This window comes from Gopherus evgoodei, chromosome 13 (assembly GCF_007399415.2).
Source record: "Gopherus evgoodei ecotype Sinaloan lineage chromosome 13, rGopEvg1_v1.p, whole genome shotgun sequence".
In the NCBI taxonomy this organism is placed as follows: Eukaryota; Metazoa; Chordata; order Testudines; family Testudinidae; genus Gopherus; species Gopherus evgoodei.
Genome location: NC_044334.1, coordinates 20,707,358 through 20,732,029, shown reverse-complemented (window position 1 = coordinate 20,732,029; position 24,672 = coordinate 20,707,358). Strand labels below are relative to the sequence as shown.

General features: G+C 45.1%; 2 protein-coding genes across 3 annotated transcripts; one reads left to right on the top strand and one right to left on the bottom strand.

The window, feature by feature from the left end:
- Positions 1-6,380: 6,380 nt before the first annotated feature.
- On the bottom strand, positions 6,381-17,787 carry GUCD1 (guanylyl cyclase domain containing 1). 2 transcript variants are annotated; one of them, XM_030582648.1, is made up of 7 exons: positions 17,604-17,618; positions 16,877-17,072; positions 14,781-14,865; positions 13,089-13,254; positions 12,224-12,315; positions 10,140-10,381; positions 6,381-9,622 (listed from the first exon to the last, which is right to left on the bottom strand). In XM_030582648.1, exons 2-7 carry the CDS (start codon positions 16,980-16,982, stop codon positions 9,531-9,533), a joined length of 783 nt encoding a protein of 260 aa, XP_030438508.1. In that variant the 5' UTR covers positions 16,983-17,072; positions 17,604-17,618; the 3' UTR covers positions 6,381-9,530. The 2 variants fall into 2 exon arrangements, with proteins under 2 accessions (XP_030438508.1, XP_030438509.1); XM_030582649.1 differs by lacking the exon at positions 16,877-17,072 and having other exon boundaries at positions 17,604-17,787.
- Positions 17,788-18,328: 541 nt separating this feature from the next.
- SNRPD3 (small nuclear ribonucleoprotein D3 polypeptide) lies at positions 18,329-23,792 on the top strand. Its single transcript, XM_030582650.1, has 4 exons — positions 18,329-18,441; positions 20,858-21,007; positions 22,366-22,558; positions 23,618-23,792. Exons 2-4 carry the CDS (start codon positions 20,882-20,884, stop codon positions 23,677-23,679), a joined length of 381 nt encoding a protein of 126 aa, XP_030438510.1. The 5' UTR covers positions 18,329-18,441; positions 20,858-20,881; the 3' UTR covers positions 23,680-23,792.
- The last annotated feature ends 880 nt before the right edge of the window (positions 23,793-24,672 follow it).

Here is a 24,672-nt window from a genome sequence, read left to right as displayed (position 1 = left end):
TCTAATCCCTAATATCCAATTTGTATCTTAACCATCTTAAAGCTCTACAATTTAAAAAAATCTCAGTCAAGCAGGATTAAATGCTACACATTCTATTAGGGCTTTAATTTAAACTCCATAAAGCTATTATGAATGTTGCCTTCTAGAGCATTGATTAGTTTGGCTGTGAAGGACAGACTGCTTTGTTAGAAGACATCTTTTTAAATTACAGCCAAGCTAAAAAGAACTCTAACAGTGTTCAGTACTTGGTAATGGAATGTATTACTATTGCAGACTTCCATAGCACTTCAGGATTTTGTTGTCTTATTGTCCTGTAGCCAGTGTTTAAACACAGGAAACTAAGCTTCTAAGCAAATTACATCAACAACAACAACAAAAATTAAGAACAGCAAAGAATCCTGTGGCACCTTATAGACTAACAGACGTTTTGGAGCATGAGCTTTCGTGGGTGAATACCCACTTCCTCAGATGCATGTGAGGAAGTGGGTATTCACCCACGAAAGCTCATGCTCCAAAACGTCTATTAGTCTATAAGGTGCCACAGGATTCTTTGCTGCTTTTACAGATCCAGACTAACACGGCTACCCTTCTAAAAATTAAGAAGGTGGCCTAGGAAGCTTTTTCTGTAGTACAGGCGAGTAGCTTCCAACCTTCAGTCTGCTGACTGTCCCACTGGAAATACAACCATTGCATGATCCATTGGGTATAACAAATGATAGTGGAATTCATTCAGTATTACATGCAGGAACAGACCATGTGATGTGAGTGGGGAAAAGGGGGGGTCAGTACAGAGAAAGAAATGTAATATTTTTCAGCTTTGTTCAGGATATGCATTGGATCTGTCTGCTTGCTTTTACCTTCCTATCTCTCCCCATGTCACACCCACATTAAGCACTTAATCCAAGTAGCACAAGAAAGCAGAGAACCTCAGCTCTGTGGCAAAACAAACTGCCTGAAATGCTTGTAAGCAGCAGGACTGGTTCTCTTTCTCCTGGTGGGTATTTTTGCCTATCTTCTGTTATTCCTTTGTATACCACCACCACCACCAGGTTGACATTTGGCCATATTTGTTTTTTATACCATTTAACTGTAGAGTCTGGGATTTAATTGCTTTCCTTCTATTGTTTTGTATTATAAAGCATTAATACAGCACACCTAGAACCAGATAGTGGCTCCCAAACAGGACGTGACCTATTAGTTGGGAATCATTGGTGCAGATAAGGCTTCTGTGTACTGATCCCATTAAAAGTATGTAAACACTAACAAAGGAAACTATTGCAAGGATGATTGACAGGATGTTACAGTTTATCACTAAGGCCTTGTCTACACTACAGAGTTGCAGCGCTGGTGAGGGGGTTATAGCGCTGCAACTTAGGATGTGTACACACCTGCACAGCACTACCAGCGCTGCAACTCCCTGTTTGCAGCGCTGGCCATATACCCGGTCGAGCCTCGGGTGTAGAGGATCCAGCGCTGGATCACCAGCGCTGGTCATCAGGTGTAGACACTCACCAACGTTTTTGTTGACCTCCGTGGCATAAGCAGGTATCCCAGCATACCTGAAGAAGCCTCTCTGGTAATCAAGCAAACTCCACTGCCCTGGGCTCACCTGACCTCTCCTTTAAATGTCCCGGGAATTTTAAAAATCACCTTCCTGTTTGCTCAGCCAGGTGTGGAGTGCAATTAATCTATCAATCACTCAGCGACCATGCCTCCACACACCAAACGAGCCCCAGCATGGACCAATGCAGAGCTGCAGGACCTCATTAGTGTTTGGGGAGAGGAGGCTGTGCAAACACAGCTGCGCTCCAGAAGGAGAAATTATGATACGTATGGGCAGATATCGCACTCCTTGATGAGAAGGGGCTATGAACGGGACGCCTTGCAGTGCAGGGTAAAAACTAAAGAGCTGAGGAGTGCTTACTGCAAAGCCCGTGAGGGAAATTGCCGCTCAGGAGCTGCCCCCACAACCTGCCGGTTTTACAAGGAGCTGGATGCCATACTTGGGTGTGATCCCACTGCAAATCCTAAAAGCACGATGGAGAGTTCAGAGCAGGGAGAAGTGGGGGAGTTTGTAGAGGATGGAGACAGTGAGGCTACTGGCGTGGAGGGAGACCCCCCGGAGTCCCAGGACACATGCAGCCAGGAGCTCTTCTCAAGCCCGGAGGCTAGCCAGTCGCAGCAGCTGGAAGTTGATGTTGAGGAGGAAGCTGAGGATCGTGATCGGGGTAAGTAGATTTCTATGTTTTGGGAGAGGAGGATTTTGGTTATGGCTCCCTACATGCATGCCTAAACGTGGAATAGCCCATTGATTTGCTCTATCACGTCTCTGTAATCTGCCTCGGTAATCTCTTGAAATGTTGCTGCAAGAGCGTTTGCAATTTGCTTTCTCAAATTGATTGGGAGAGCCACCGTGGTCCCTGTCCCAGTCAGGCTAACTCGTCCGATCCACTGTGCAGCGAGGGGTGGGGGGACCATGGCTGCACACAGGCAAGCTGCATAGGGGCCAGGGCGGTATCCACATTCCTGTAGAAGACCCTCCCTCTCTTCCCAGGTAACACGCAGCAATGATATGTCTGGCAGTAGGAAACCCTGTGGAGAGTTTAGGGATAATTGAGTGCAGGGCGCCAGGTTCGCGTTTCCCCAGCCCATGGCGCTCTGTTTTTAACACCCCCCCCTTCCCAGCACGTAGGCAGCCATGCGGTGCGCTCCTGTGTTCCCGACCCCCCCATCCAAGCAGGCATCCAGCCCCGCGGTGTGCTCCCGTGTTCCCCACACCCCTTCCAAGCAGGCATCCAGCCCCGCGGTGTGCTCCCGTGTTCCCCGTCCCCCCCTCCAAGCAGGCATCCAGCCCCGCGGTGTGCTCCCGTGTTCCCCGTCCCCCCTTCCAAGCAGGCATCCAGCCCCGCGGTGTGCTCCTGTGTTCCCCACACCCCTTCCAAGCAGGCATCCAGCCCCGCGGTGTGCTCCCGTGTTCCCCGTCCCCCCCTCCAAGCAGGCATCCAGCCCCGCTGTGTGCTCCTGTGTTCCCCACACCCCTTCCAAGCAGGCATCCAGCCCCGCGTTCCGCCCCCCTCCCCCCCCCCGTCACCAGCAGGAGTGCGTGAACGCAGACCAAAGAAACCCCCCCCCAAGCAGCTAGCTCACCACCTTCCTGTTCACTACTGTCCCCTCTTCAGGACACCAGCTACCTCCTGTACCCATTGCTGATAAACCCCAGTGACCCACTGGTCAATTCCCACTCCCAAGGGGAAATCGGGGCAAAACCACTCACCCCATTGCTCGCCATGACTTAGCTTGCCTGCCCTCTCTGTGTTATGTGAGGGATGTGAGAAGGATGCTACCAAAAGTCTAAAAAGTCCTTCACCAAGTGATAATAAACAATGTAGCCTCTGTGTATTACATGTTTCTATCTCTCATTTTTCTAGTGACCTTGACTGCTGCAGCCGGATCACTGGCCTCACGTAGGTTGCAGAACTTGAGACAGAATCCTAGAAAATCAAAAGAGGAATTGATAAAATCTGTTATGAGCCACTACAACAGAGAAAGTAGGAAGACAGAGGAATGGAGAGAGAAGACCTATGAATGGAGAAGCAGTGTACATGAATGGAGAAAGAGTGTAGATGAATGGAGGCAAACAGAAAGCAGGAGAAAGGAATTGTCTGCCAAAAAAACCACAAAGCAGATGATAAGCCTCCTGTCTCGCCAAACTGAGTCTTTCGAGTCTCTTGTAGCCATGCAGACAAATATGTACCGTGGTAACCCACAGCCCTCCCAAAGCCCTCTTCCTTGTTCCCCAGTATTTCCACAAAACAACTTGCTCCAGCAGCCAGTTCCGTATTATCCCCAGCTTCCCCCAACACCTGTAAGATCACCTACCAGCCCTGATAACTATAATTCTTACCCTGTTCACTCCACCCCCATTATTCTGCAGCATAGTAATCCTGAAGTGCAGCAGACAGTGAATATTGATCAAAATAGGACATATTAAAACCTGTAAATGTACAGTCCACCACCCCTACCCCCTTGCCTGTTATGTACTGTATGTTGAATAAAGTTTTTTTTTTCTATTTCTTTCACTACGTTTTATTGTTGCTGGAAGTGGTAAATATTACACACCAAGGTAAAGCAAAGCACATCAAATGCATCAAACATTACTGCTGGCTCTCAGCATCAAATTGCTCCCTTAAAGCATCCCTAATCCTTGAAGCCCTTTCCTGGGCCTCCCTATTAGCCCTGCTCTCTGGCTGAGCAAACTCATCCTCCAGGCGTCGAACCTCGGAGGTCCATTCCTCACTGAATCTTTCACCCTTCCCTTCACAAATATTATGGAGGGTACAGCACGCGGATATAACAGCGGTGATGCTGCTTTCCACCAAATCTAGCTTCCCATAAAGACAGCGCCAGCGAGCTTTCAAACGGCCAAAAGCACACTCCACAGTCATTGTGCACCGGCTCAGCCTGTAGTTGAACCGGTCCTTGCTCCTGTCAAGCTTCCCGGTATACGGTTTCATGAGCCATGGCATTAAGGGGTAAGCGGGGTCTCCAAGGATCACAGTGGGCATTTCGACGTCCCCTACTGTGATCTTGCGGTCTGGGAAAAAAGTCCCAGCCCTCAGCCTCCTGAACAGGGCACTGTTCCGAAATATGTTTGCATAGTGCACCTTTCCAGGCCATCCTGAGTAAATGTCAGTGAAACGCCCATGGTGATCCACAAGCGCTTACAGAACCATGGAGAAATACCCCTTGCGATTAACGTACTCTGATGCCAGGTGGGGTGGTGACAGAATAGGAATATGCGTCCCATCTATTGCCCCTCCACAGTTAGGGAACCCCATTTCTGCAAAGCCATCCACAATGTCCTGCACGTTCCCAAGAGTCACGGTTCTTCTTAGCAGTGTGCGATTAATGGCTGTGCAAACTTGCATCAGCACCATTCCAACGGTGGACTTTCCCACTCCAAACTGGTTCGCCACCGATCTGAAGCAGTCTGGAGTTGCCAGCTTCCAGATTGCAATAGCCACCCGCTTCTCCACTGGCAGGGCAGCTCTCAATCTCGTGTCCCTGCGCCGCAGGGTAGGGGCGAGCTCAGCACACAGTGCCATGAAAGTGGCTTTTCTCATCCGAAAGTTCTGCAGCCACTGCTCATCATCCCATGCTTGCAGGACGATGTGATCCCACCACTGAGTGCTGGTTTCCCGAGCCCAAACGCGCCAGTCCACGGAGCTGAGCACGTCTGTTACTGCTACAAGCAATTTACTGTCTTCACAGTGAGGCGATTCAATATCATCGTCTGACTCCTCACTCTCACTGTCACTCTCATTTTGCAGCTGAAGGAATAGCTCCACTGCCAAGCGCGATGTGCTGGCAACATTCATCAATAAGGTCGTCAGCTGCTCAGGATCCATTTATAACAAAAATCGCAGAAAAAGTGCTGTACAATCACAATGCTGCCACACTGCTCGGAATGTGTACCAAAGCACCACGGGGCGTTGGAACAGGAAGCGGAAAGACAATCACACTTCCTTCCCCTTCCCACAAGCCACAGCGCTGAAATGGGACGAGGTGCTCTGTGGGATAGCTGCCCACAATGCACCACTCCCAACAGTGCTGCAAGTACTGTTAAATGTGGCCACACTGCAGCGCTGGTTGCTGTAAGTGTGGCCACTCTGCAGTGCTGGGCCTATACAGCTGTTCTAACACAGCTGTAACTACCAGCGCTGCAAAAGCGTAAGTGTAGACATACCCTTAGTTTGACTTTGCAGCAGTTTAGCACATATACCCACCCCATACCATACCACCATAGTTGAACAAATGCCTTTGGGTACTCCTGTAGTAACCAGTAATGGTGCTAGAGGCATAGAGGCTTTTAAGGAACCTCCAAAAGCCCACCATGGCATTGTGAAATGGAATTAGAAAGAGCAGCTGAATTGGTGCAGGAGTTGCAATTCTTGTGGCTTCTTTCAAACAATGCAGAGAAATTGGTGTAGATTGCACCAGTGCAGAGCTGAAGATCTCAATCAAAGAGTTGCATTCAGCTAGGATACCCACTGGTTGTGTGATGCCTAAGACAACTGTAGTGTGTGGAAAGCAGTGGTACATGGAATGCTTTGAGCTTGGAATGTAACCAGTTTTGCATCCCTTTTTGTTTGCCCAGTATAGTCTGATGTAGTGATGTGTCTGGGAAAAGTGAAAGGAATACGAACCTAAATCCTAATGACAGCATACCCACAGCCGAAGTAAATATTTGTCTCTTAAGAGTTTCAAAATGGCAGTTTCAGCTAATTGTATCATTTCTAGTTTAATACATACTTCTTTTAAAGATCTTCACACGTTTGCATAATAAACTGGTTGTCAAATACAGCTGCTACACTATGCTATAGGGTTCACTTAAAACCTTTATTGAGAATGGCTCAATTACAGACAAAATATATTTATGTATAAAATTTCTCTGCATGTAAAATATCCCTTTCTTTGCTGTGGACAGTATGAATAAAACAAGGTATTACACAGAAACATTTTCAGGGTTAGCTTTTTGATAAGTAAACTTCTAACAGAAAAAAGATAGACATTCTTTATTTTTGCCCAGTTAACTGCTTTCTTAACCTAAAGTTTGACTCGTGCCTACTCAATATCAGCTCTACTCAAATATGGCCTTCACCTCTTCTCTCTAGGCTCATCTTCCAGGGCAGTCTTCACTTGTTTTCCCTGCCTGTGACAGTGAGGGGCTCCTGTTTTCTTCTTTGTCATTTAATCAGCTGTAATTTAATCTTTACATTCCATTTAACTATTTAAAACCCAGCCACCCAAATACTTATTAACCCAACAGCAGTAAAAATGATTACACCCATATATCCGCTTCCATCATTTACATTAGGTATTCTCACAATGAGACAAGATTCCATTTTGCCTTTGAGTTGAATACATGCAGTCTAATATCTGCTCTCAAGTTGGTTCAAGACCAGGATCTGAACACCAGAACCAAATACAGTCCAGCTCAAACCAGCTATATGGCAACATATAATTACTCTTAACCCCGCTGTTAGAACGATTTTCATTGGGCTGAACACACCCCTTTCAGAAAATATATTCCATGGTGCTTAAATTATATTGGAGGAGTTATATGATGGGGGGAAAAAAGCACAGATTAACAAAAGATACTGAATAGTTAGTTTACAGACGTGTTATTAGTAACATACCTAAAAATCCTTCACAGTGAAGCATTACACACAAATGGTATTGGACATACAATTCTCTAAGTCAGTGGCCAGCTGGTAGCTTAGCCAGTTTTGTAGGCATTATAAGGCAAAACCTGTTACTGGTTTTGTCCACAGGGCCTCTGCAGTGATTGTAATGGAACTGCTGATGTTTCTGTTTTGTCAGCCAATAACTTGTATCCTAATTCCCAGTCATCTTCACATGCAGCAGGTGCCCAAGTGCATTCCAGCCACACCTGCTGTAAATGAGTTCTGAATGAAAACATGTTTCCATCAAACTCGTTTTTCAGATTTTGCAAAGGAACTGCATTTCTACTCACCTGCCACTGTATTTCAGGCACTGAAGAAAGGAGCACTCTAGATCAAGTACTTTTTGCGTACTCTCCAGTGTTTGCAAGCCACCTAGATTAGAAAATATTTTTCCTTACAACTTTTATCCTTTAGCATGTTGCTAAACACTTGACTCCCTGTACACTGTTTTCACCAGAAAGGGTCCTTTTCTTTATTATCTGCACCATCAGGGATTACAGCTTTAGGCAGTGGGTTTAAGATGTGTCTCCTCAGCTGGTTGTCTAGGTACAAAACATATCATGTTATAGTGCTTACATCGATAGCAACATTTTTTCTTTTGTTTTTAAAATCATTTAGAATTTGGAGGTGAATTCCAGCTTGTTATAATTTTAGAGTAGACCAGATTTGGGGCCCAAAGTATTTGCCAGCATATCTTTAAGCCAACTGTACATTATCTGAATCCTCAGCTGAAAAGGCTAAGTATAAAACCAAGCACATTTATATTGTAGTTAAAGTCATAAAGCTAAACTTCAAGAGGCGATGAAACTGGGAGTAAAAATTTGTAGGAAGTGTAAGATCAAAGCTGAATTATGTCCTACACTTCAGTGCTTCTCTGCCAGGCAGGTGATCCCAGATAATATGTTAAAGGGGCTGCACGCAGCCTGCTGCAATCTTACAGTTTAGCTTAAAGCATCAGAATGCAGTGAGGACCCTGCTGCTTATTCCAAAACACAGCTGTAGAGTGAGAAGAGGTAGAAAGTCTGGGCTCCTTGTATAACACCTTTGGACTTCAGCCAAGAGAAGTTTGTTCTCCCTGCCTTCTCAATTAGAAGCAGAGTTCTGAGTCAGGCTGCTGGCAGTGTCTATTCCTGGGAAATCCCTCAATAAATCTCAACAACAAATGTTTAACCTCAAATTACAATACAGACTTCGCGCAAAATCTGTTCTCTCTCCTGCCAGACATTTAAAACAACCCCCTGCACACAAGGCATAAACCCTCAATGCTTGGGTGGCTACTTAGTGCATTTGTTTAATCAACAGTTTAAAAACTGTACCTAGACTCGATCCCCAGATACTTCAGAATGTTGTGTGTGGTGTAGTGGGTAGAAAAATGTTTCCAAGCCTTTGCACACAGACTTAAAAATTTCTTAGGCCTAAATAAAATGTCACCAGTCAGCCTTTTGGGGCAACACAGAACTCTGGTCAAGCCATTCCTAGAGATGTTTTAACTCATGCAAGATAACTCAGTAGGCAAAATGACACTAGGTGCTTACTACTTGGAAGGAGTAGCCTATAGCCCTTAGCAGGAAGACTGGTCCTCTGCTGACAATAAGATCAAACTGTAAACTCAACTCCCAGGTACAAGTGGTGAGAGCAGTCAAGCTGGGTTTACACAAGAAGCTTGCTTTGTAAATGGTATTTCATTCCCATTAAGCAGGCAACGCTGACAGAATCTGCCACAGTATGTCAACAGCTGACAAGTCATTTTCTTCCTTGAAAAAAATCAAAAAATCATGGGCCACGTTAATCATTTATCCTATCTACACCCTTCTGACCATTACATAACTAAATCTAGAGTGAAGCTCAGCTCTGGCAGTTTTGAAGGCAAACCAACGTGTATTTCCTCTTTTTCTTTTCTTGCTTCATGTAGCTGAACCTGTGCACAAATTCCCAAGTGTAGACTAAATTTGTGTACTTGGTGTGTTTTATTTCAAGTCTTTAATTCAGAAACAACCTCACAGCCAACTGTAATAGTTGGACTCTGAGGGGATTGCATTTTGAAACTGCTCTCAAATGTGCATGTTAGATATTGCAACATCAGATATTTCATCATCAGGAATAAAAAGATGAAGACAACACTGCAATATAAATGTATGAATGTCTATAAAGCATCCGTTGTTTAAGATCCCACTGCAATTCAGGAGCTAAGTCTCTGCAGTAAGAGTCCTGAGACAAGCAGCCAGCTGCCATGCGGGTGCTGGGCAGACTGCGCCAGAAATGACAAAGCAGCAAGCTTGGATGTCAGCTGTCCGTGTAGATAAACAGGATATCCTCATCTGTGCCGTAACTTGTCCTGGCTTCCTCGAAGTTACTGATACTGGTGCTGCATGTTCCTGTGAGACAGGAGTAGAGTGTTAGTCAAGCTCAGCCAGGGGAAGAATTTGCTCATGAAAAAGCTCTTAGTCTGCCTTTGGGTAAACAGAGAACTAGATCTCATGGGCTTGAGTAGTCCCACTGATGTCAAGGGGAATGCTTATTTGCATAACAACTGCAGAAGTGGGCTCTGTATAACTACACACCATGTTGTTCTTTCTTCAAGATACTAAATGTGTATAGTTTAGCTCTCCGAAACTGTGTCCCTCTTAATAATCATAAGGCTTCTGCAATCAGAGATACGGAAGCCATAGAAGAACCTGTTAGAATGTATTTCCAATGCTTCATCTGAATCGCAGCTCAGAAAAGAATGAAATAATTGAATTTTGTAAGAACAATCATGGGCCAATCAGCTGGTGCCACCTGACTCAGATGCCTGGTATCAGGGAAACTCCAGCTGGTTTTGGATTATGCACATGTTAATAATGAGGAGATGGAGAATCCACACAGAATGAAGCAAAGTTCAGAGCTACTCACGGTCAGCATAGGCAGGGTTGTTATAGTAGACACTCCCTGAGGCTTTGTTGTAGCCACACAACACAATGAAATGGCCCTGGTAGTCAGGATTCCTGCAGAAGCACTTCTGGCCAATAGGGAGGAAACAGCAATATTTGACGGGACTTGAGCAAAGTTCACACAGCAACAAGACTGCATTCACCAGGACAATGGCTACATGACCTTGGGACAGGTGCTCCTGAATGTCCTGTACAGTCACTGTGCTGCAGAAGAAAATTCAGACATTCACAAAGAAGCTCAGGAGAGATCTGTATTCACTGGTTTGGGCTCTCCCAACAGTGTGAGTGTGGATGATGTCCATCTCTGTTATGTGGTTGCCACGATTATTTTACATATCTTTGTTGTTGAGGGCTCTACTGCAGCCGCAGACAGTAGTTGTTCCATTCAAGTCTATTATACCCTCACTGCCAGTGAAGAGCAGAGCCATTCTGTCTGAAGTTCTGTAGAGCATGCATTAAAATGAATGGACTCTCAAGATGTCCCAGATGCCCTGGAGGAGCAGCATTTTTGTAAGAAGTATTTGACAACCATTCAACACTAGGGAGATTAGTTTATTTATGGGGCAGTGGGGGATGCTGTAGAATCCCATCCCACCCATCCAAAAGCCCAAATGCAGATGGTCTCTAAAGCATGAAGTCTTTATCAGCTGAGGGACTGGATGGCACAAGATCCCCAATCATCTTGGTCTCTGCATTCTAAGATACCTTTGTCAGGTAAGAATAGTTTCCCAATTATAAAGTTGCATTGTCTGGCTCTCTATTCTTGCCAGGATTGTTGTTCTAATATTTTATTGTGCCCAATTTAGAGCACGAAAATCACCCATGCCCACCTGGTAATCCCATTTATTTGAGCTGAAGTTCTTCATTCAGAGACACAGACAGATGGTGTATTCCATACCAGTCTGCACTCATCCCCTGGATCAGATCCAAATGTTCAGGCTGTGTGCAACGCCTCACTGAACTGATGTCCTTTTTAATCTCTTCCAGCACTGCTCTTCCCTTTTGCCTTCTCAATCCTAGTATTGCACAGGTGCATATACAACCGCCTCCCCCTCCCTGATGTGAGCCAAATCTAAATCTTTTTTACTGTACTAGATATGGCCTAGATTTTTGCTGCCTCCTCCTCCTCCCAGGTCACAGCACTAGGTGGATAGATGCTGCCATGCAAACTCTGAGTACATTAACAGGACACTAAAGAGTCTGGCAAATGCAGGTTTAAAAAAACATGTAAAAGCACAATAAGGCCATTGTTTCCAGGCACAAATAGTACCTTCCTTTCTTCTCTTGCTACTACTCATCCACCCCAGTAAACAATATACAGAGTCAAATGCAGCCCTGGTGAAAGTGGATGCAATTCTTGACTTCAGTTTATACCCATTTATAGTCAGACTGAATATGACCCAAAGTTTTTTCTCCTCTTCCGAATTTTGCTGTCAACAATAAGGTTTTAAGCTGTGTGTGTGATTTTCTCTCTCCTATGTTTGAGTCACTCTCCAGGGAGGTTCCTTCTCCTATGATGTCATCCTTCATTTGGCAAATATTGTAAATTACAGGTTTTCCAAGGGAGCACAAGCATGCATGCCTGATTTTGGTTTATTTCTCTAGGTACAGAGCTCAGCAGTGTTAGCACAGCTCTAGGAACAATGGGTTTTGTGCCACCGCAACATTCGCTTCAGCATTGATGGCAACTTTATTTAATAAAAGCTATTTAGAAGACAGAAGACATTCCCCACTCATTTATCTTAATGGAAGACCAAATTTTCAGCCTAAATAAATAGCCAGTTTCCCATCAGCAAATCCAAAATGCTGCTTTTCCCTCTTCGGGGCTCCACTTTTCTGCTCTTCTTCCCAGTCACCATTTTGCTTCCTCCCTCTGTCTCAATGGAAGTGAAAAGATATAGGAAATAAAGAGGGGGGTGGAGCCTGAATTCAGTCTGACTTACACAGTCACAGTCAGAAGTAACTCAGTGGAATTACACAAGTGTGAAAGGAAACTTGGGCCCCTAAAGTTTCCAAAGGGAAAAGGAGATGAAATGACAAGCTCACCACTTCTCCACCAGCACCTTGCTGGCTTTGGCCTGGGCGAACAGCTGGTTCACTCTGTTCTCTTCCGTGTCAAAGTGTTTCCTGTAGAACGACTGAGGGATAAAGAATGATTTATGAACAATTCATCAGAATGAAATTCAACCTAGTAAAGTGAATCTTCAATTAAAAACTGGTTAGAGAGGGACTACGTGGTTTAGAGGATTGATAATGGGTTAAGGTGTCATTCTCCCTCAGGTCACTGGAAACAGGATAAGAACCTCTCCTCTAATTCATCAGTTCAAATTCAGTCCAGGTCTGTAGTGATTGCAGTCTCCAGCTGATGGCTATTCAGCTGCCTATGTGAAATTAATGTGGTCTTCTCAATTTAGTTCCTAGATTTCAGGACTCCACGTAAGAAAAAACATAACCACTTCTGGATTGAATTGGCCCTTTTGTTGGCAATATCAACAGAGGCCAAGGATTGAACGGACATGGAGACTGAATTCCCCTCTCACCTCTAGAGGTGGTTCCTCCAGGTCAGGGTTGAGGCACGTTGGCGGGGGAACTGTAGTGGAAGCTAGCACTGCTGCTGCCCCGGCTGTACCTGTTCTGTAGATAAATAGAGGGCTTCAGTGTCCAAGGCTGTTAAATAGGCTGGAACCTTTCATGAACACTGAATTCGTACTGTTTTTTTAAAATGCAAGCTGGAAAATATCTGGGACCACATCTAACCTGGGTCTGGAATTGTTTCATGGACAGTTTGGCAACAGGCAATCCTTGCTTACAGAAATGGTGGTTAACCATATCAATAACAGCTCCACCAGCATGGCCCTGATGGATTGTGATGGAAAGTGCCTGATATTTCCCAGTGAATGAAGATGCTCACCTGATTTTTATAGCCCTTGTCGACTCCAAGTGTCTGTGTGCAGAACCTATGCTTAACACCAAAGTGCCGCATTAGGTAAGCCAAGTCAATGGTCCAGATACTCTTCGTTAACCGGAGTTCCCGGATGGCTTTCTGAAATTCCTCATCATTCAAACGATTCAGGTACCTAGGGTATTAGAGGAAATGGGGAAGCAAAGACGTTAGCAGAAAGTGTGTCTAACAGTCCAAAACCTCTTAGTAACACAAAAGGGAAAACCTGAAACATTAGGGTTTGGTTGAGAAACAACCAAAATACAACCCACAAATGAACCACAAATTCCAAAGCAAGGGAAATGGGGTAGGGAGCTTTTCACTGGATTTATCACAGGTGATGGTTTCCCTTTTGGAAATTTAGTGCTGTCTTAATTATTTTACAGTTCTAAAGATACACAGGATGCTGTACAAGAGGTGAGCTGTGCTAAACAAATAATGGGACTCTATCCTGAAGAGTTTACAATCTAAAAGCACGAATTCAACAGAGCAAATGCAGGAAGGGATATGGCAATTATAGCTGGATTGATTCATGGAATAGGTACATTTGAGGAGGAGTGTTTTGAAGGAGGAAAGGAACTTGGTAAATATTCAAAGGAAGGTTGCCTCAGGCACCAAGGGTGGTGTGAATGAAGAACAGTTGAGGAGAGGCATGGGTGAGGGGGAAGGTGATGTGGGAGGACAGAGATTTATTCAGAGAAAAAGTTATGGAGAGCTTTGGAAGTGAGAAAAAAACAAACAATGCAGAAAAAAAGAAGGAAGCCATTGGAATTCAAGAGGCAAAGACACAAGGTCAGATTGGCAGGGTAAGAAGATCAATCTTGGCAACTGAGGTTTTGAATGAAGTGGAAAGGAAAAGAGGTGAGGGGAGACGGAGAGGCTAGAGGCAGAGGTTACAGTAGTCAAGATGGGAAATTACCAGCGCACGGACTAACGTCTTGGCAGAAGGGATGGAGAGAAATGAAAATCTTCTTCATATCTACTAAGTGGACATCTAAATAGGTATTTCACTCTCCTGCACCTAAGCTCGTGTTCCTCTGTGGAAGGAAAGACTAGTTCAGCAGAACAGCTAGTAGGTTAAAGAAAATGGGCAACACAGAGAATAGATTTGAAACTCTCATATTCCTGGAATGGAAAACATTAACCCCACAGAACAGATGCCCAACAGGACAGTGGCAAGATACTAACTCTTATAATACAGAAGAAACCTGCTGGTCATTTGAAGACACACAGAAAGGAATTCAAGTGAATTGCTGTGATAAGTAACAGTTCCAACAAGAAGCAGAGAGAACATTCTTATCAGACAAAACGTGCTAATCTGCAGGGATAACATTCTATTGGGTTAAACATGCTAATCTACAAAGTTCTTAAAGTTAATCAGATATTTTGTATATATCAAGAAACTTGGTTAATTATCCTTCATCTGTGTTTTCTTCTCCTGCTAGAATACTGGTGCTATGCTCAGTGAGGCAACAGTAATCCTTAGCGGGGCACTGGGGAAAATATAGGCTCACGAAGTTGTGAGGTTAGTCACAGATGCCCCACCCAACTTTTTTCCTTTGACATTCGATCCTGGTTTTAGGAAGGGTCCCACAGTGGGGGTAACATTCCCAAAGCCCTATGCTCAAAACCCACCCCTCTGAACCAAAATCAGTTACTTACTGCAGTGCCATCCTGGAGCAGGCTAGCCCACAGTCCCAATGGTACAACTGCTGAATAACTGGCACTTGCAACTGGACATAGTCAGCTGTAGTAAAGACAACGCATCGTTAGAAGAGCATGATAGGTGAGTTAGCTCAGATATGTGTATCCTTCCACACATTAGTATTAGCAGTCCTCTTGCTATCACAGTTAGTGCTGTCCTGGGGCACTTGAGAAACATGTTTTATTTTGTCCCATTAGCAGGTTATGCTTCTCAGCATAAATTAATTTTTTATTTTTAAAAAAGGTCTTTTTCCAAATTATAAAAGTAAGTGAACCATCAAGCGTCTGTTTTAACCTGACACTCCCACTTTGCTATAGGTCTGGCCAATTCTGCAGCAAATTCATCCTCTTCCTCCTCAACTTCTTTCCGGTCAGATCTACCTATTCCTGGTTATGGTCCCTGTATGAGCACGAAGCGGTAATCACACCCTAAGAGATACCAGAACAACAGACTTTCATCTTTTATTGTGGTGTGTCCAAAACTGAGTCTCTGGGTTTAAACAGATTTTGTGACTGTTGCAACCTTCTGTGCAGTCTGACCATCAAAGATGTGCCAAGTGTTCATCTAGCAAAAAAAACATATCATGCCATAAGTAAGTGCTAACTGAGCCTGTGATCAACAGGAACAATAGGAGGACTTGTTTCCTCAAGAACACTACACTGAGCTACAGCAAGACTGTGAGAAGTTGTGTTAACGCAATGTGAACTGTGTCATTGCAGTCAGTGTAAAGACAGGAACAAGGTGCGTTCAACATTATATGGGCTAGTCATGGTCAACATCAGCTCCTCAAGGTTGTGCTCTAACTTGATGTAATTTTCTAGGGAAGGTATGCCCAAAATACTTTTAGCAGAAACAGGCCATCATGGATTTTGTGGCCTCCTTCCAAAATTTCTCACATTCCTATCTATTACATTCTTTCTAGCCTTTCCTATCTGGCTTTGAAAACTAGTGTTCCTGCTGAGGTCATCAAGTCTCTTTAGTTAGTCTGTCTGGCCAGTATAGATCAATGTACTAACTCATACTAAAGGAAATGCTAATCTCCAAAGCCTTCTCACATTAGGAATTATAAATCATTTGTCATAAATTCCTGTTGGTGGATTATACTAATCTCATTTTCCACTAAGGACTCTACCCCATTAGATCCCAAGAAAAGAACACATTTTCTGCATTATAATCTCAAACAGTAATAACTGAAGCCTAACGTGTCAACTAATTTCCTTTGATTTATTGAACTGCCAGCCATCCTGCCTTGCCTTACACACCCTTTGCTGCAACAACTTCATATTATTTTTCAAGCTCCCTAGATGAGGACGATTGCCAGCAGTCCTAGAATAAATGAAGTGAAAAAGTATGTTCCAGCAATAAACTGAACTGCATGATCATTGCCAGTTTGGTAAATACAGTACTCAATGTGACAGGTTGACAAAAAGCAGCCACTAATTCAAAAACCCTAGGAGACAGCACTACCCTCCTCCTCAATATGGATTTTAGGCAGGTTGGTACAATCAGTATCCCTGATCTGATAGACCTGGAAGTGCAGGGAAGACAGATCCTTGAAGGACCTGCTGATAGCTTGCACAGACACCATATCTTCCTGGTACAGTGGTATCTTCCGAAACTGAGTGCTCTAGTTCCATCGTATGTCCAGAGTGATAAAAATTCAGTCCCAGGGCTCCTTTCTTTTCACTATACACTCAAAAGCCCAGAATGTTCTGTTGGAAAATAATGATCTGGTATTTAAATTATACCCAAATCCTCACACTGAGCCCAGTTCAACATTAAAAGCTTCAGCACAAGGTATTGGTTATAGAAGTCACTGCAGAACAGTGCTCAGGGAAGCAGGCATAGACCCCATTTTAGCTGTTTAATTCTAGCCCCCAACGCCAATCATGCAGTTATATTCATCGGCAGCATCTGATTTCAAAATCCTATCCATGTGTCTCTGCAGAATCAGAGTGTTAATATCCCTGGGGTAATATCTCTTATAGGGACGGGTAATTTTTTCTGGATTTCCTCGAGCCTTTAAAATACTGCTTTAGCTCTAAATCTTCACCTGTGGTATTAGTGATCAGAGTGTGCACAACAGCAGGTGTGCAGAGGACTATTGCTGATAAGGGCTGCAGACCAGCCAGGGCCTGTGAATGCCTCAAACTTCTCATGAGAGAGTCAAGGTCGGCATCTTTGATTGGACCAACCTCTGTTGGTGGAAGGTACAAGCTTTCAAGCTACGCAGAGATCTTTCCTCAGGTCTGGGGAAGGAAGCAGAGACGCTGAGCCAAATACAATTTGGGACAGACTGTCAAGCAGAAGGGGTAACGCATGTTGGAGGCAGTCACTTGAAATGAAGTGGCCAATTGGGGGTTAGTGCGTTATGCAGAAAGGGTCTGAAGTAGGCAATACGGAGTAGCTGCAGGCAGCGTGTTCTCGTGACACGCAGGCAATAGAGGGTGCCCAAAGCAGGAGAGCTGTGACAAACACAACCCGGCAACGGGCGTTCTGCTGTGGAACGGAAGGGGGTTCAGATTAGAGGCAGCTCAGATCCCTGGCTTGGGGGGGGGGGCGAGGCGGCTCGGATCCCCCCTGGCAGGGCGCCGTGAAGGGGGGGGAGAGGTCCGAGGCGACTCCGATTTCTTCCCCCCTCCCCGGCAGGGATCCGAGGCATCGGGGAGGACTGGCTGCCCGGGCAGGGGCTGGCGAAGGTGCCCTGGGGGCGTCACTCGGAAGCGGCTCGTTTGCTGGGCCCCAGAACCTGTCCCGGCCGCGCCCAGGGACACACTGACCTGAGGGCGGCTCCGAGTCCGCGGCCTCCTTGGGGCTTTTCATGACGGCGAAGAGGGGCCCAGGCCGCTCAGTGGGCGGCCGCCGGGCCCGGGCCAGGGTGCAAGATTTGGTGGGACCGGGCCCCCCTCATGTCTCGGCGCGGAGCCGCTCCTGCCAGCCCCGGCGCTGCGCCTGGCAGAGGCGGGGCGGGGCTGGCGGCGGGACCTGCTGATGCGGCCGGGCGGGGAAAGCTGCGGCTCCGGGCCCAGCCCCGCACAGAGGGGACTGGGGGAAGGTGGAGAGAGGGGAACCGGCTGCGCTCAGGACGGCATCGCCATGCCCGCCGCAGGGCAAGGCTCCTTGGGGACTATTCCCGGCCCCCCCCCCGAGAGCTGTCAGCAGCGCGCTCCCCCTCCCCGGGGCGGGGGGTGTCAGCGAAGCAGTCCCCACAGGCCAGGCGTTATGGGGGTATCTGCACCCCCGGTCAGATGCCCCAGTGATACACGGCGGGCGGGGATGGCTTTTCACTCCTGCCTCGGGGCCGTGTGTGTTAAAACTCGCAGCGGCAAAGCCATGAGGCATTGTCGTTTCGCTTCCCGGGTCGTGGGCCAGGGAAGCAGGCGGAACCCTTGTTCCGGGCTGGTGTTTCCCCGCGGGACGCCCTCTCCAGAGGCCCCTTGGGCTCACAAACCATAGAGCTCAAAGGAGAGAGGCGCTCGCGCTGCTCGGGAAGAGCGTTCTCTCTCTGGGCAGCGAGGCCTTTCCGGATCCGGTGCGCGGTGCATGGTGGGATACCGGTGGAGGCCATTAGAGCGCTAAAGCTGAGCCCACGCTGAGCAGAGACGTGCCTCGTGGAGCGTAAGTGGCGGGCGGGAGTGCGGCCCCTCACCGGCGGGTGGGTGAACTCGGGCCGCCCTGTGTGCGGGGAGCTGGGCTGGAGACTCCGGGAGGATCTCGTCTCCTCAGCGCGCTCCCCTCCCCCTAGAGACCGTCGGGCCCGGGCTCCCGCCGGTGCCCAGGGTCGCGGACTCTGTCAGGGCCTGTGTTGTGCGATCTCAGGTACCGTGGGTGCCATGAGCGTTATAGATCGTGTGGCGTTAGCGGCTCCGGGCGCTGGTTTGTTTTATTCCGCTCCATGAGTGTGTCGGGGGCTCTCCGTGGAGCGTTGGTTCGCTTGGATGTTTTTTTCCGGCCCAGGACACTGGCAGGGTATCACTGAGCACGACGCTCGAAGGTTCTGTATGTCTGACTAACCTGCTCCTTTTCAGGTGTCATCTTTGACTTTTAATAAAACAGAGAAAGGGTTAAAGTTTTAGAACTGCCTTCAACTGAGTATTGAAACATCCCATTTCGCCCCCTGCCCTTCCGCCCCCACCCCCATTTCCCACTATCTTTCTTCCCCTTAATTGCAACAGCCCTAGTTACAATGGGGGAAGGAATAGGGTGAGATGAGACCAAAACAGTGAGGTGTAGGTGCCAGGTGAGTCCTTCGTCTAGTCAGTTAGACAGTTGTGGGTGTTTTACATAATTCAAAACATACCCTCTAGATCAGGGGTTCTCTCAAACTAAGGGTTGGGACCTGTCGGGTTTGGGACAAGTATTGGGGGGTAGCCATGTTAGTCTGTATCCACAAAAACAACAGGGAGTCCGGTGGCACCTTAAAGACGAACAGATTAATTTGGGCATAAGTTTTCGTGGGTGATAAACCTCACTTCTTCAGATGCATGGAGTGAAAGTTACAGATGTAAGCATTATATAATGGGGGTCATGAGGTCAACTTCCACCCCAAACCCCACTTGCCTCCAGCATTTATAATTGTGTTTAAATATATAAAAAAGTGTTTTTAATTTATGGGGGGGGTCACCCTCAGAGACTTGCTGTGTGAAAGGGGTCACCAGTTTAAAAAAAAAAAAAAAAAGTTTGAGGGCCACTGCTCTAGATGTTTAGTAAGAATTACTTAATGACTTTTTTTTTTTTTAACTCACATAGTTTTCTTGAAGTCTGTGAATGCATAAGTAAGGATTTGCAGTATCAGGCCATAATGCACATCAGTGGCCTTGACATATCCTTTTAATAGGCTGCTTAGCCATTTCTTTCCAATTCAAAAGAAGTAATATCTCTTGTTGTACAAAATTCTGTTAGTGAAGGAGACAAGGGTTCAAGCTACACAGAGCTCTTCTTCTGTTAATAAAGAGATTACTTCACCCACTTTTTCTCTCTAATGTCCTGGGACCAACACGGCTATAACAACTCTTTCCTGTATAGTAAGGTAATTCTTCTAGTGGAGGCCAAGTATATTCTCAGTCATTTCTGAAAGGAAATAACTCTTGTATCAGAATGTCACTTTAAGTCACATTGCTTCTGTGTCACTTTAACAGAAAACGTATGTACTAAACAGTGCTCCCAAAGCTTGAGGAAATCCCCTGCATGGTACAGATGCCTCTATCCCAAGCTTGTAAAACTTTACACTAACGTCTATATCTTGGGGAATATCCAGCATGTTGTATGTTTTTAATATGATGCTCAAAAATACAGCAATGTAATATGGAATACTCTTTTTGTAGTTCCTATCTCTTTGTAAATATCACTTCCATTAATAAATGAGATTGTGAATACACTGTGTGAGAGTCAGCATCTCTAACTGAAAGGAAAGTAGTACTTTCGCTAGTAGCAAGCTAGTGTTTTGGCACGGCTGATTCCTCTGCTTTGATATTCTTACTCTGGTTTCATTTTGCTGGTATGGACCATCACAAAGTTAGTTATGTCTACTTAACTCTTCTAAAATTATTATAAAAGAGCCTCTCACTCCTCTTTCTTGACTAACCCATCAAATTCCTCAGTAATTCTTTTGAAAATGTAGAAAATGTGAAAAGTTTTTTTTTTTTCCCCCCCATCCTCCATGACTCTCTGAGTTCCCCATTTCTTTCCCTACTACCAAGATTTTGAGACCAACATGATCTTTAAAATAAAACTCTTTGGCATTTACATAGCAGTTCAATGTGCACAGAAGACTTAATCCTGATTACCTGTTCTGGGAATAGCCATGGTGACAGAAGTCCTGTTTATCAAGTTGACAGTTTTTAAGGGCACTGAATTTGTGTGTGTGTGTCGGGGGGGGGGGACGACAAAAACAGGAGTAAGTAGTTCTGTATTCTCTGGACTAGAAAAGTTTGTTAAAGGCTTCTAAGAGAAAATCTGTATTATGTAGGCAGAGCTTGTGGGCAAAGAAACTTACCAGACTAATCCTCTTTTTTTTTTTTTTTTTTGATCCTAGGTTTAGAGCTGCACTGCTGCAAAGATGTCCATCGGAGTGCCAATTAAAGTGCTGCATGAGGCAGAGGGCCACATTGTGACATGTGAGACCAATACAGGGGAAGTCTACCGTGGCAAACTCATTGAGGCGGAGGACAACATGAACTGCCAGGTATGTCTGGGAAAAGGGGGTGTGAATGGTGTATTTTTGGAAAGTTCCATCTTTGGCTGATTGTCAGCTTTACTTAAACATTGACATTTCTATTCAGAGATAAAGAAAGATGAGTCATCTTGCTTCATAGCTTTGCCAAAATGACACATTCTCACTTCTCACATTCTAGAGAGGGGACAGCTTAAACTTTTTGGTGTATAGGCAAGAGCCCCTGTTCCTCTCAGAAATTCTTATGCATTTTTCAGAGCTCTGTTCTGTGACAAGTTTGAGAGAATGGCATTTCTGCTAAAACCATATGTTATATCAACAGCTAGCTTCGACTCTTGACTCATTAGCTCAGGATATGTTTTCTCCACTGCAGTGTTTTGAAAAGCTTTTTCTTAAACATTTTTTTTAAAAGCACACACAAAGCCAGGTACTTGAATATGGTATAATTCTAATTGATTTGTAAGACTAGGGTTTCATGTTCAAATCGCATATCATTCTCGTCTCATGAGAAATTACTTTTGTTAGAATAAACTAATATATAATATATGTGATATTACAAAGAAAAGAGATTTCTTCTTGTCAGTGAGTTCTCAAAGCTTATTTTCGGTTTATGTGAACAACTTTAGGAATTTGTTACTAGAAATACAACTCTGGGAGTGATCAAAATACCCTATGAAATCACCAGGATTAGTAAAATTCAAATAGCTTAAACTGCTGTTGTCTCTCATAAGCAACTGCAATTGACAAAGGGTGCCAGAGTTAACAGATCTTCTGAGTACTGATTAAATAGTCCTTGGTGGTATTATTTTTTGTGTACCAGGCTCCATCGCCTATTCTCTTCTTTCTTGCCCTCTTCCCCTCCCTGCCCCCTCCAATCATTTTCCACACCCACCCACCAGTCTAATTTAATCTGCTGTGTACTTGTATGCTGATCTGATCTGATCTTGAATATTGAATCTGATTTTTGCTGGCTAGATTACTCTAACAAACACTTTGCACACAAGTAAAAGACAAAACTTATGTAAGGCTATGATGTCTGTGAAAAATTCTTGGTGATCTTGCTCTGCTGTTTCAGTGTATTCTCTTAACTGGGATTCCATTTACATTAGTCATCTTGCTGAAGCTTCTGAAAAATACCAGTCCATGTTAGCACAAAACAGATGAAAACTTCTCTCAAAAATCAGTTTCAGACCAGTTCTGGAAAGCTATTCTGTTGAACGCACATGTTCATGCTATTCTTTGGTCAGACAGCTTTCTGTGTTAGAAAGAAGACTTCTTTGAATCAGAATTCAGTAGCCAAAACAAACTGGAACACTTCACTATTTAAGAGGCCATTATAATAAGGCACTGATCAGTTTTATGACTTCCAGATGTCCAACATCACAGTGACATACAGAGATGGGCGAGTGGCACAGCTGGAGCAGGTGTACATCAGGGGTAGCAAGATACGGTTCCTCATTTTACCAGATATGTTGAAAAATGCTCCTATGTTAAAGAGCATGAAGAATAAAAACCAGGGTTCTGGGGCCGGACGAGGCAAAGCAGCTATTCTTAAAGCCCAAGGTGGGTACCTCTGTGTTTGGTAATTACGTTTCCTGTCAATTTGTTAGGAAAGTGAAGCGGGTGTCATCATAGAGTTCTGTAGTACAAAGAGTTTGTGAACATTACAAGGAGTAAGAGGAGTTTATTTGGTAGACAGAGGGAAGAGTTATATAATTGCAAAGTTTGCACTTTATTTTTTTTTCTTACCTTGATTTTATTGTCAAACTCAAATTTCTAGTGCTTTAGAAAATTTAAAAATAGTAATATTTGTTCAGAAATAACTAGACACTTAGCCTGGTAAAATCTCAACTCAACCTTCCCACATAAATATCGAGATCTTAGTGCTTCCCATGTATATGTGTGCAGATTCTGGAGCAGCTATTTGCATCACTTAGATCTTATATGCAGTGCTCTTTTTCTGAGCATTGGGTTAGTCAAATCTACTTCAGTTATCACTGAAGAATTAATTTAAATATAAAAATGGCACTTAAATACACAAGGATTTGAACTTAAAAGCCAGAAAAGTCAGACTTCCTTTATCTTTGTCTAGGCCTAAATTATGCGGCTTGGTGCATAACGATTAAGAGCAAATATTTTGGGTCTGTTTATGCTTTGAAAGGTTTTTGCTCATAGGGATTAAGATGTTTGTAGAGCACTTTGAAATCTATTCAAGCATGGTATGTAATAATGGTGATGGTAAAATGTTATTCAAAAATGTCTCTGGCACGGCACTGACTTCTTAATACAGATCCCCTGGGCTGCAGGTTTGTGCCACCAAATGGAATGAATACAAATGTTTCATTTTGTTTTACTTTCAATCCAATATTAGTTGCATCTGTTTCATGACTAGAAGCATGTAAACAATAGCTTCTGCTCCTCATCACAGAGCACTCTGGGAATTAGAGCAATACATCACCTTCTGAACTGTACAGGGTAACCTAGTTTCCACACTGCTAACCCAGCTCAAGAGGCTAGATACTATAGTGATTGGCACCACAAAAATACCTTTGATACAATGTATGTAGATTCTTACAAACATGCACTTATGTCAGATCCACATGATCTATTTTTTCTCTTCAGTGGCTGCAAGAGGAAGAGGTCGTGGAATGGGCCGTGGCAACATTTTCCAGAAGCGAAGATAATTTTGGACTTAACTTTCTCTCTCTCTCTTTTTTTTTTTTTTTTTTAAGGGTTTAATTTAGGTGCAGCAGTTAGGGTTTTGTTTAAATAAAATCTGTTTCTGACAAAATAGAGAGTTTGTGTGCTGTTGTGTGTTGACAGGTCTTGCCTGGGACATAGCTGATGAGGTGATGGCTTTTTGTAGTTGGAAGAGTATTGCATATTGATAATAGAGCAGATTATTTCTAAATCCATCTTGAAATAGAGAGACTGGTACCTGGATTTGGGTTCTCAGTATTTTTTTGTTAAATCTTGAATTTCAAGAATGTCTTTGTGTCCCTCACTTTTCTCACTAAATCCTGTTGCCATCCACTCTGGAAGAATGAGTTCATTCACTATCCAAATCAGGAGTGGGCAAGCATTTTGGCCTGAGGGCCACATCTTGGTGGGGAAATTGTATGCAGGGCCATGAATGTAGGGCTGGGGCAAGGGGTTGAGGTGTGGGAGGCGACTCGGGGCAGAGGCTGCAGGGTGCAGGAGGGGGCTCAGGGCAGGGGGTGCAGGGTGTGGGCTCTGGCCCAGTGCCACTTACCTCAAGTGGCTCCAGGATGTTAGTGGTGCGCAGCGGGGCTAAAGCAGGCTCCCTACCTGCTCTGACCCTGCACCACTCCCGGAAGTTTCCAGCATGTTCAGCAGTGGCTCCTGGGGCGGGGGGCAGGCAACTCCGCTGCGTGCTGCCCTTGTCTGTGGGTACCACCTCCGAAGCTCCCATTGGCCATGGTTCCCTGTTCCAAGCTAATGGGAGCTGTGGGAGGTGGTGTCTGCAGGTGAGGGCAGGGCACAGAGCCCTTTGCCCCCCACATCCCTGGGGCCACAGGGATGTGATGCCGGCTGCTTCCAGGAGTGTGGGGGGCGGGGGCCAGGGCAGGCAGGGAGCCTGCCTTAGCTCCACTGGGCTAGCAATCCTGTGGGCCGCATCCAGCCCATGGGCTGTAGTTTGCCCTCCCCTGATCTAA